General features: G+C 39.7%; 1 protein-coding gene across 1 annotated transcript in view; it reads right to left on the bottom strand.

Moving 5' to 3' along the window:
* HS2ST1 (heparan sulfate 2-O-sulfotransferase 1) overlaps positions 1 to 12883 on the bottom strand; it is an 85841-nt gene extending 72958 nt beyond the window's left edge. The window contains exon 1 of the mRNA XM_082311734.1: positions 12611 to 12883. Coding sequence (XP_082167860.1) covers positions 12611 to 12734 — 124 coding nt within the window. The 5' untranslated portion in view covers positions 12735 to 12883. The remainder of the gene's footprint in view (positions 1 to 12610) is intronic.
* Positions 12884 to 13423: the final 540 nt, after the last annotated feature.

Raw genomic sequence — 13423 nt, 5'->3', positions numbered from 1 at the left:
AACAATCCCTTTTTATGGTTTTATGTCTGTAGTTGGTTAACGCTTATCAGTTGGTAAACCTTTAAACTACTTGGTAGTTCTGCCTGATAATGTATTTGTGAGGTCTAGACATTTTTCTATAGAGAAGTCAAATATTCTTGACAATTTAGATCAGTATTTAATTGTGGAACCTGCTACAGCAAAGGTTGAAGGATTAATAGAATTTGTGGAGAGGCTGTAGATACGCGATTCCATCAAGGGCAGAAAACTCATCCAAATCAATTCCTGGATATCTGAGAGGATTTTCATATAGGTTTCTCTTGCGTACTAGTTATCTCTAGAGTGTCATCTCATGTTTACATTTACATGTACGTACTTAATACATATTAAGTAAAGTAAAAGAGAAGTAGGAACAATCACTGTATTTCACATTCCTGCTGCTATATGAATACTTGACAGATTTTGTTGCTTAAGTGTCATGTTGTCAGACATTTTGTAGGTTTTTTCATACTTAGAAAGCACATGAGGTAAGCGCTATTTTTATTTCCATATTGTTTTAAGATGGCATAACAATGAGAAGAAGCAAGTCTAAAAAAAGTTTACCCTGTTTTCCAACATTTATTCTTGAAAACTAGTATTTCGATCTCAGTTAATTTTTAAAACCTTTTCTCATCATCTCCAGCAAAACAAATATTCTGTATATAAATTTTATAGCACCAGTTTAAGAAATTTAAGTTTATTACATCCCATTATTTATCACAAAACACTACGTGCTTTTAACTGCAACCTTGACACAAGCTTCCACCAGTCAGAGTGCACATATTTAAAACTTACACATAATCACCACTAATGCTCCTGGAAAATATAAAAATGGTCATTCAGTTTTTAAGGGCTTTTTTCTATGGCTTAGAACAAGGGAAAAAAAAAAAAAAAAAAAGAAAGAACCTCTTTCAATATCTTCATTCCTCCTTCACACACGTGTTTTTTTCTTTAAACTTGATATGTGAATAATTTAGCATCTATTTCTCTTTCCTAATTCTCATATTAAGACTGCCTTGCCATCTGCACTATGCAATCACACATAAGTAGGCACATAAAAATCACTAGAAACAATGCCTTGGGTTGTTCCAGTGACCACAAATGTTTAGAAAAATGCTCCCACAAACATGTTAGCAAGACCATGTTTTTCAGAGTATGGTTTGGAAAGCACAGACAGGAAAACCAGAAGAGGATACATATAAATGCTGTACAATTTGATTTATCATTTCTTTATGCTAAACCACCAACTCGGTTTTATGTCGGTTTTTCACATCAGAAAGGAGAGGAGGGTTTAATAGTATTGTAGAGGGTAAATGACAAAGCAATAGGAATCAGAAGCAAGAACATTTTCAGACTGTTAAGCTAGAGCGAAGCCAGCCTTGAAAATAAGCATATTCCCCAATACTTTCTGCCTTTTTGTTGGGATCAGACAGACTGTGGATAGCTCACACATGCAAAAGTTGCGCTGATCCTCACGTACACATCCTCCTCATCTCCCCTCTTCAAAAGTTCATCTTTAATATTCTCCTCTAAGCTTGACCGCGTGCTTACAAGATAAATTTGCCTTTAGGCCAAATGCATTTAACATGCCTCATGAATAACTAAGAAGCCTGACAAATATCCTCTACAAGTTTTTTCTGGGTTGGATGAAGGGGTGGCTGTCCTTTCCTGTCCAGAAGCAAACATATGCCATCTCTGCAGCTCAAAGCATTAAACTAAACTGAAATCAAGAGTGCTTTGACTTCATGCTCCATGCTCTGATCACTGCTGGTGGAGGAGCTGGGCACACCCCTGGTTACCACCCTGGCTAGCAATGGGGTAATAGTCTCCCATGAGAATGCTGGGCACACTGCTGGGGGAACAACAGTTTATGCACCCACTGCTAACTTTGACAGCTCATCTGTCGGATCTTGTGACTTCTCGAGCCCTCTTATGCACCTCCATGACTGACAGCAATTTTACTTCATTAACCACTCCAAAATCTCTCCTCAAAATTCAAAATTTTGGAATAAAAGCTGCTCCAACTGAATTCCACAGAAAAGTTTTTACGTAACCCTAACTGCTTTGGCCATTGAAGAGTTTCAAAGATAAAATTCAAGTTTGTACCAGACATGACAGCTTATGAACACTGCTATATTTCAACGTAAGCTTAGACAGGTATTTCTGGTCATTCAGCCATTGCTTTTGGCTCAGAAAGCATGTTTGTAAGGCAGTTCAAGGACTAGAACAAATACTACTAGTCTACTAGAAAGTAAGGCTTTCTGGTACTTCTCATAGCAGAAAACACCTAGACTGCTGCGTACACATTAAACGCACAGACTATAAACCCCCATCAGACATCTAAATCAAGCAGTACGCCAGAAATTCTCTAGGGTTTTTTTTTACAGCTTGATCAAATAAAAACATGAATTACACGCCTGTTGAAGATAACTTTAAACCTTAAACAGGCCCTGCTAAAACACTGGAGCTACTGCAAGTTTTGTCTCCACTCAAACCAACAGCAGTTGCACAAGTAGCATGTTAGGATTAACAATTTAGAGAGCAAAGGGAGGGAAGCCCAAAAGTATTTTAAAAATAAAGTTTGTTTTAATAAAAGTAGGAAGACGGTAAAGATACAAAACATTCCAGTTCCTACTAAATGATCGTACTCTAAAAGGTCATTTTATAGACAAGAGCATCCAAAAAGCAAATCTACATCTACTCTTGAAATGCTATCTTTGCAAGTAAAATGGAGTTCAAAAACATACTCAGTCCAATCCCATTTCACACTCTTTGAAGTCATCAAATTGGACAGCAAGATCTAACCGCTTCATCATAAGACAGCAAAGTATTTGTTAGGTACTTATCTTCAAAAACTTGCCTTGTTGGTAGCATCACGAAACTTAATAAAAAATAGTTAATTTGCCTAAAGACCTATTAAAACATACTAAATTATTCTTTGATAAGCAGAAGGGCTTTGTAAGCTTCTTTCGTTTGTTTTTTTTTAAATAAATAAATAAATATGAGGGGCAAACTAGAAGACTTTCAATACTCCCAAAGGCAGTAACTTGATTAAGGGAAAGCATTTTAGTGCTATGGTCATCTCAGCACAGTTCATAGGATAATGTATCAAGAATGGTATGCAATTATAGATATTTTGCTAGGAAAATATCTTTTCTCACTTTTAAGAGCACACACTGCTGAAGGCTTACTGACAAATGAGATGCTGAAAAATCTTGGCTCCAAAGTTGTCAGTGGGAGTTCAGCTGAAATAGGATTCTACCTATGAAACACTTCATTCAACACTAGGATACAAACAATCTGACATTATGACTTTGTTTCCAAGATCATGGATTCTCACACAAGGTATTTTGCGTAGCAGGTACCAAACCACATCTTCAGAAAGTGATCATACATTTGTGTTCAAGAGTGTTTTGGTCAATAGACAAGGCATAGTATTTTTGTCTTTCAGCATGGGAATAAAACCCTGTGAGATACTCCTTTTGCCACAGGCAATGGAAGGACATGGCTGGACTCAGCTTTTGTAAAAATGAATCCCCATTTTTTGAAGGAATCAAAAATTTGAAATTAGATCTTCCAAAAAGTTATTTTCTCCTCCATTTACAGCTGTCATTCAAATGCTAAAGGAGTCAAAATCTTAGGCTGCTTTGTTTTGTTCTGGAGACACTTTTTGGTCTATTCAATGTGTAAGAATAAGATGCTATCATTTTCACATCCGACTTTTTTATTTCATTGCCTTTTACTCTAAATTTGTAAGTCCTTCTCAGAATTACAGAAATCCTTTGCTCAGAATGAATGATCAACATCAACTCCAATATAATGCAATCAATTGCTGATTAATGTTCTGTATATTCAAACCCATTGCAAATGCCACATTTTGCAAAAAGAGAATTCTACTACTGCAAAACCTCCTCCAAAGCTCCCCACAGAATCAATGTAAAGCAATGCAAATATTTCAAAGAAAACACAGTTATGCTATTTATGCAATCTTTCCAAATATATTCAACAACAATATATCCAGAAAAGAAGATAACAGAAATACTGAAAATTGAAAAATATGCAGGCAAAATATTCAGGAGAAAAAAAAAAAAAAAAATTAAGTTAGCTGGATTTCCCTCTCCACTTTGCAGAAAGTGAGAGGAACAAGCATAATCTCTGTTTGATTGCTCTCATATCTCCAAGTTCCTTCATGTTCTCAACAGCCTTTTTGCACCTTTTTCAAAGTGAAATGAAATGCTACTGCCTTGCAATCCGTTGTCCAAGAAAGATCAGTCCTATACTACAAGATTGGAAAATATAGACAATGAGGGTGAGGAATATATACACACGCAATATTTATATTTATTATAATCATTTACATTATGAATTTATATATTCCTTACTCCTCCGTCTACATATTTTTTCATATATATTAAAAAAAAATAGAAGAATAAAATAAGATCTTCTGAGAGAAAAACCACTACAGAAGTAAATGGGGAAGATATGCATTTTAATTTAAGGAACCTAAGATCCCATCCCCACACTCTTTACAGTTTTACAGCAATTATGCACAAGGTTTGCATAAACACTTCAAAATCATCAAAAGCTGTTTTATCAAAACAGCACTTAAGTTTTACATATGTTTCAACACAAATTAGTATTCAGAATTAAACAGCAAGTTGATAAAAAAAAAGGATGTCAGCTGTCATTTTAAACTCTAACCGGATAGAGAGAGAGAGAATGGACGTAAAGGAAGACAGACAAAGACTGGGCCAAAGTGATAGATAGCTTCTTTCCAAATACTTTTTGTACTTTAATTATCTTATTAATTCTCTTACTGCCCTAGACTCCTAGGTACTCATGATAAATTTTATCACTACCAGAAAGCTTGAATAATAATTATTATAGCAGTAATGTTATTGGAACCATGAAGACACAAGGATATTGCAAAGTAAGGACAACAATAATACACTGAATACTAGAGACAAAAAGACGTGGATGTAGTTGGGCTTCCTGCAGACACATTTGCAAACAATACCTCTATGGTAAAAACATGTTCTTAATTTATAGCCATAAAAAGCTAAACTACAGCAATGAATTAATTACTTGGGGACATACAGACACTCAACATGAAGCCAGACCCTGACACTCAAGGGCACATCCTGCAATATCACTGATGTCCTGATAGTCAGCATATTACTGACACAAAAACATACATATATGTGCAACATGAATGCTTCCACAAGTATTGAGAATTTATAGCTTTAGAGAAGTGCCTGCGCATACCAACTATAACCAGCAGTAGCAGTAATTTTAATGCAGGCAATTACTGATAGGAATGCCAAATGGAGGGACTTCAGTTCTCCAAAACTTAAAAGGCCAAGTGGAGAGGAGTTGGGGGGCGAATAAAGAACCAGCTGACCCAGTTGCAGGAAGGAAGGAGGTTGGCTTTTCTCTCCTAAGTGACTGAAGACTGCTCCGACTTTCTCAAGATGCTGGGCTTTGAACACAACAACTTCACGGGTCCACAAGTTTTTAGGGGAGAGGGCAAACCCAACAGAATTGATGGGCTTGAGTGTCACATGAAGCTAAGGGTTTGAATAAGATACTGCCCGCCCCCCCGTCTAGATAGCGAGTAGGACAGATTGCAGTTAAGAGTCTGTACATATTTATGAAAGGCTACAGCCAGCTGGCCAAATTTCAGATGCCTCTCTCAACACTGGACTCCTTTCACTCAGTCTTTTATCTTTTATTTCTGGTTGAAAAAATAATGCAAATACATGTAACACTTCAGCTATATTTCTACAGCATGGCACTTTCATTATGCTTGCTAGGCTACTATTTCAGATATATAAACAGATAAATAGCACCACATTTCAAGCAAAGCACTTACCACTATTTTAATACTGCTTTGACAAGGTTTAAATACACTTCAGATAAGTGACAAAAACTACAGATTGCACACAATTACACAAAACGGCTGTCTTTTGACCCAATTAAGTGATACTACGTGGAGGATTCCATATGCAAAAGCCATCTATTTCCTAAAGAGGAGGAAGAATTTCAGGGAAGGCATTCATTATTAGAAGACAAGTCTGGCCAGAGTAAGTCTAACAGCAAGTGACTCACGGTTGCCAGTCAGTAGATATGGAAATGACTTGTTCATGAACTGTTCAAATGTCCCTAACTTCAACAGCCAGGGGCAATACAAAGCTGTGCAAAACAAGAATCCAGCTGCAAATATGTCAGTTTTCTGAAATAAGGAAGAAAAAAAATTCCTATGATTTATTTCACTTCAGATGTACATGATAAACTGGAAAGCAATGGTTTAACCTGTTATGCTAACTCCAAAGTTTAAGTAGTTTAGCAAGGGCTGTTTTAGGCTTGCTTTTTTTTTAAAAAATATGCAAACATTTTATATGTGTTTATATACATACATACACATATACATATATAAAATGCACAACCAGTCAATTTTAATTTAGTGGAGTATTTGCGGGTCTCTGGTTTTGTTAGGGTTTTGCTGCGTTTTAAACCAGTTCCTTTGATAATAATCTCCAGTGAGAACTAAAAAAAAAAAAAAAAAAAAAAAAAAAAAGACACAGTAACTTCCAACCATTCAATTTCAAAGGCACATTGCGGACATGAAAATTTTAGTTACTTTCGCCATGCTCAGAATTAGAAAATAGATGAGAAAAACAAAGGGAGCATTGGCACAGCATTATGCCATAATGTCGTTGTTTTAGTTGCTTTATCACAGAATACATAAAGGCATTAAAAGTAGCTTTTTCTGATTTCCAGTAGTGCCCCTGCTTTTCCTTTTACAGTGCCAAGCACACTAATGAAGCCTGCCAGGTATTTAATTATTGAAATAACCCAATCTCCCTTCCTGTGTAGAAAAACAATGATATGGAAGAACAAGACCTAGAACTCCTTTAAACACTTTCTCCTGAGGTTCTCAGCCTTGAATTAATTCTCTACCTCATAGCTACTATTACCAAATCTGTAACATTGCATTAATTCATAAAGAAGAGGAGCATGGCACTTGAATTTCTTTGGCTGTCCAACAAGCCTTTTCTGTCCTAAACAGCTGATTGTAATTGTGGCTCTTTTCCAGGATTTCCCTGGAGGATGGTATTGTAAGTCTTTGTGCTCTTCGACTTAAATTTGTGCATTAAAAAGTAACATATATAGATATGTACTGGCCCAAACCTGACCTTTTCCAATGGAGAATCTAGAAAGATGCAGTGCCTTACCTGGTGATTACCTCATCCACTGCAGTCCATGGCTGGAGGGACTGGAGGCATACGCTTTATCTAATTTCTCAAGTCCATTTCACCTCTCAGAACTGCCCTCAAAATATCTCTAACAAAAATATCCCCTTACCAGATAACTCTTCAGAACAGCATCTGCTATTAGAAGCAATGGCACAGCTCTCACCGCATTCTCAAACCTATTTCTTTAAAAGCATGAGGCTTGCAAACTAGGTACAACAATACTAAAGTTTCTTATGTGCAGCCTTCCAGAAGAGGAAAGAAATTTTAAGAAGCTGTGCCTCTTATTTCCACTGTTAGAAAGAGAGTGAGATCAAGTCTCAGAGCCCATTAGCAAGTCTGACCTGTCTTGGTATGTGCTTGGGAACGTGCACAATTCTGTATTAGTCAAAATTCAGACATTACCAATTTCGTAGAAAATGCAACAGCAGCAGCTGCAACACTTATTCCCAAAAAAAGTTATAAATAAATATAAAAATCACAAATAATAACATAATAAATAAATAAAACAAAATTAATATAATTGCTCTATATCACACTTTGCAATGGGAAGTACAAGCATAGTATGGGAGTAGTTTAAAATTTATTCTCAAAGTGTTTGGAACGACTGGGGGCATGGTGAAGGGGAACGGTAAGGGGGAACTAAATGAAAAAGTATGATAGAACCAGCAAGGCAAAGTGGAAGAATGTTTCACTGGCTGGATATATACTGAGGAAGCAGCATTAAAACTTATTTCAGGAAACTCGGTACACAAGAAAACAGCTTCTGAAAGAATGCCTCAGGCTATGCAGCAGAAAATAATAACTACTGGGCAACAGAGCTATATTTAAAAGAAATGCTAGTAGATTATTTGCATAGCTGTGTGCAGCCAGAACTGCCAACAATCACAAACTACTCTTTATAAATGAAGTTCAAGTATAAATAATATACTAAGGAACCATGCATGCTATATTATTATGAGGGACAATTTAAGAAGTTTTCTGAGGGATTTTTCCAAACATATGCAACTGGCAGGCCTACTGACAGGAGATTTTTTTTTTTTCCCCCTAAATGAAGGAAACATAAGATGCCTATTATTTCAACATCCCAAAAAAGTAGAAACTTATATTTCTAGAAAGCATAAGATTTAATCATTGGGAAGTTAAATTATTTAACTTCAAAGGAACAGTGGTTTGTTAGGTACTTGCACAGTGCTTAGAAGGATACTACCCCAGCAAGGGCCACAGGTGCTAGGAAACTACCTTAAAAAAAAAAAAAAAAAAATCTGGCAATCAATCATCAATTAAATTTTCTTCCCTGGGCTTAGGAAAAGAGCCTTAGCCTTTCAAATTATTCACGTATTTTCAAACAAACAAAAAAATTAAAAAGTAAAACATTAAGAATTTCTTTTACATGACAGACTTCTGTATGCTGAATTCAAGGTACTGAATTAACAGATACGAGCCGTAAGTATGTTTATCACTTAGCAGAAGAAATACTCCCACAGTACAGCTAACCGGTGTTTCAACATGATCTGAAGCAATAATCTGAAACAGTAATAAAGTTGTTCAATCTTTGCTCTCCCTGTTATGATATATTATGTTACTCAGACATGGACTATTTTCAACACCCAATATGTAAGTATCACTAAACAGCTAGAAAGTAGCAGTATTGCTTAACTTCCACCCCACCAAAAAGTAATCCTTCCCCATCTACTGTCCTCACCTTCTCTGATCAATCCTACAGACTCTTCCTTGAATGAGGCACTGTCTTCTCCCACCCCTCTGCCCAACCTTGAAGTGCTTCTAGTACTTGCTATTGCAGGATAAAATTAATTTAACAGACGAACTGGAACACATACAAAGTTCCCTCTTCTCTTCCTTCTCCCCACCAATGCATTACAAAATTTTGGGGAGGGGAGGGAAGAGAAGAGATGGATGGATTACTTCCAGCAGGATCAGCTTTTTTGATCCAACTCACCATGAACACTAATGGCAATGCAGGAGATGGCATGGTACACATTTAATGCTAGGTCAGTTTAAACCAGAGGCAGAGCTGCACTCACTAGGCTTGCAAAAAACCAAAGGGGATAGTCAGACATTATTTCTGTTCCAGGAATGATAGTGCAAACCTCAACATTTGCCTTTCACATGCAATATTCTCTATTAGGGCTGTGCATTCCTAGAGCTAATGGGCAGGTACCTACACCAGGCTTAAATAAAAACATTAAAGTTCGCACTGGCAAGCAGGGACAACTTAGTCAGGAGAGAATGCCAATTTAGCTGCCCTTACATGTAAACTTGAAAATAATATAAAAGATTAATGCTCTATGTACAAATCTTACCAAAAAAGTACTTGAAACTGGGTTCTGACTGGGCTCTACTTGTGATCTCACCGCTACAAACTATTTGTAAAGAGCTTAAGAAGTCCAACAGCTGCAGAGAAGTTACAATGAATATTTTGATTGTCTTTATTGTTTTAATTAGGGAGTTATCTTTCATATGATGAAGAAACCCACAGGTTTACAAATACCTTTTTAAATTATATTAGGATCATAATAATCTCATCACAGAGAAAAAAAAGCAGCATCAGCATTTTTTGATGGTCATTTAGTTCTATCTCCTGTACTTCTCAACTTAAAAAAGAAAAGTTTGCCAGGGTGACTGAGTTTTAGCTATATAAAGTCTTACAGGAAGAAAGAGGTTCCCATTCTTTTTTTGCCCAGAAACATGCTCTAATTTCATGTTATAGGCAAGATATTTTAAGACGTTGAACTGAAATTAACCCCCCCAATTGTTCAGTACAGAATCAGGAGTTGCTCATATGTGAAGAAATTGGATAAAACCCTTTCTATCAGAAAGTATGGCTGAATATGAACTATCAGAACTGCTGATAAGACTGCAGAATTATTTTATTTGCTATCAAATCTGAAGTCATGTGGTTTTCCTAGTCAGCATCTAATTCTTACAATTACTTTCCAAGATGACAGTTTATCATATGATATATCAACGCAAACACATAGCATAGTTCAAAACCCAGTACCCAAACAATATGCAATGTGATTTCTAACATAAAGTGCCCACTGAAACACAACCAAAAGACCAAAGGAACCACTTTTTCGTTATCATCAAATCATAGCATCACTGCCTTTTCACACACACATTCCCCCTCCCTCATTCTTTTGGGGGGGGCAGGGAGAAAGATTGGAATTCAAGTGCATTAGGCCAAGTAATTAATTTGATTTGGAGAAAACCATTCTCTGTATTACAGCTCAGTAGAAATATTACCAATCATGATGGTAAAAAATTTTCTGTAATGAAACCTTACCATTTGCCAGTCATAAAATACATACCAAACACGTGAAAAGAGAGACATTCAGACAACTAGAAGCTTTTTAAAAAAGCATACTTTCATGCTAAAAAAGCAGAACCCAAGTTAAAAGCTGTTGCAGAAAGCTTTTTCCCCTCCTCACACAAGTTTTAGAGAATCACTAAGTTGCTCACAAAGCAAATCTTACCATCATACTTTTAATAAACTTTATAATAGTTTTCCCTTCTTAAGAAATAAAATCAGTAGAACATAGTAATCACATTCTTGTCCCAAAGCAGTATGAGCTGTGTATTTTAATTCTCTACATATGTAACTTAATCATGCCCATTGCATATATATTAAGAAGGAAGAGGAAGTTTTACCAGCAAAATTCTTTATTCTTGCATGCATTATGTTAATCTTGTCATGCCAGGAGGTAGATTTCCCTAAAGTAACATACACTGTCACCAAGAGAGGCACTGAAGCTACGGGTACCAATCAGTTTAAAATGGATGGATACAAAATTCCACTGAATCTTGAGCACTATGTTAACACCTGCTTGAATTATCTTCTAATTTCATTAATTTTCTTCTTCATATTTTTGTTTACAGTTATTGAGACCCTGCAAAAATTATGCCTCGATTATAATTGGTACGAACTTTCAGTTGAAAAATATGCAGAGTAAGAGCATCCTGTAACTCAAGCAGTCAACCACTGCCATTTCCAGGGTCCTAATCTCCAATATCCAGTTCAGAGAGAGCAAAGTGGAAAAGAAATGCTGAGAAGTAAAATCCCAATGGCATTCATACAGCTCAACATCAAGTTATGCTGACTCTGACTCTGTTAGAAGCTCACTGTTAAACTTTCCATGTCACTCAAAGTCCACTTCTAGTTTTAACATCAGTAGGAACACGACGTGCACTTTTCTTCCTGCAAACTTGAAGTGTTCATAGTCTAAATACCTTAGTACAGTCAAATAATATGAGAAAACAAATCGACGTTTGTAAACCAGCCCCTGCACTTGTATAGACCAGAAGTCTCAGTGCTCTGTTTTTACAACTCCTAAGCACCACAAACGAGGTTCAGAATGGTATTTTTTCACATCCTTGAGACCCTTAATTAAGGAATGTAAAGTCTATACAAGCTCCGCAGCCTTTCGTACAACAGGCAAAGTAGTAAGATGTTACCTACCGGGCAGATATTACTCTGAAAAGGTCTTTAAGGCAGGAAAAGCAAAAGAAATCTTACACAAGAATTTTCAAGTTCATCATTATTCTGTTTAACTGCAGCTCAGTGACAGTCTAGGAGATCACTAACTACACTCAGCAAACTGCAGAAAATAACATCTTACATTCAATGAGAGTAAAACAAATTACTCATTTGTCATTGAGAACAATGTCTTTAGCTTTTTTTTTTTTTTTTTTTTTTTTACACTGTGCTTTCCTTTACAACGCCAAGTGTTAGTAAAACGTATGAAGCAGAAAGTAAATGTGAAGACGACGACTATTCGTTGCAGCAGCAGAACTAGACTCACTTTCGGCGCCGCTGCTGCTTCTCCCCTCCCTCCCTCCCCAGGTGCCTGTCGGCAGGCGCCCGCAGGCCAGCCGCTGCTCCTAACAGCTTTGAACATCGCCGCTCTCTTCAGAAAACCCATTCAGACACGGGAGAAATACTCCTTTCCAACACCGCGCTCTCCTAGGTCTCATGACCCCGCAAAACACACATACGAATGAACTCAAAGGCCAAGGCTGCTGCCTCTGCCGTTGACAGCCCCCTCTGCGGAGTCCCCAGACCGTATCGATCAGGTCCTTTATCATTTCGGGCATGTAAACACGAGGGGCCATACGGGAAGAGTACCCCGCGGTGCGCGTCCCCCCACCCGGCCAGGCGGCACGCCGCGGCGGGGGGAGCCCGGCCGCCGACCCTCCGCGCTCCCGCCGCCGCTCCGGCTGCCCGCGCTGCCGCCTCCCCTGCCTCCCCGCGCCCTGCCCCGGCCCCCGGCCCGGCCCGCTCCGCCCCAGGCCCCCGGCCGCGCCCCGCCGCCGCTCACCCAGCTTGCCGCGGGACTCCTCCAGCTTCTGGATCTGGTTCTCGAGGAAGAGGACGGCCACCCCGAAGACCAGCACCGCCAGCAGCTGCAACTTGGGCGGCAGCATAATCCTGAGCAGCCCCATGAGCAGCAGCAGCAGCGCCGCCCGCCCGGGATCACGACATAACGCGGGGCCCGGCCGCGGAGGCCGGCGGGAACCACCGCCGCCGCCGCCGCCGCCGCCTCAGGGACGGCGCGAGCGAGGGGAGGGAGGCGAAGGGAGTGCGGCTGGGGGCGCGCGACAGGGCCCGCCGCCGCTCTCACATCGCCCCGCGGGCCGCCCGCCCCTCACCAACCGCCGCGCGGCGGCCGCCTGCGTGCGCTGCTCAGCAACCGAACGCCCAACCGCCCCCCGCCGCCGCCGCCGCCACCGATTCCCGGCGGCGGGACCCGCCCCCGCGCCCTCCGCCATTGGGCGGCGCTACCGCCACCCCGCCTCTCCCGCAACTGGATTGGCCCCGCTCAGGCGAAGCCCCGCCCACAGAGAGCTGACTCCGCCTCCTCCCCCTCAGCCCTGAGCTGCCGGACCGAGGCCATGTCCCGCCTACATGCGACCCTTCGTGATTGGGAGGCCCTTCTTCAAGTCCCGCCCACCTGCCCACTCTCATTGGGCACAGGCACCGCTGCACTTGGGAAAGGCACAACGTTATTGCTCGAACCGGCTGCCAATCGCTGGATCTAGGGTCCCATATGCCGGTTTGCAGCAACGCTCTGGGATGAGAAAGGACCTTGCTCGGGGTTGTTTCTGCCATGCCTGCCTGAGGCCGGGGAACG

The sequence above is a fragment of the Platalea leucorodia genome (assembly GCF_965183815.1).
Source record: "Platalea leucorodia genome assembly, chromosome: 5".
NCBI lineage: Eukaryota > Metazoa > Chordata > Aves > Pelecaniformes > Threskiornithidae > Platalea > Platalea leucorodia.
The sequence above is the reverse complement of the archived record's forward strand: the minus strand, read 5'-3'. Positions and strand labels throughout refer to the sequence as shown.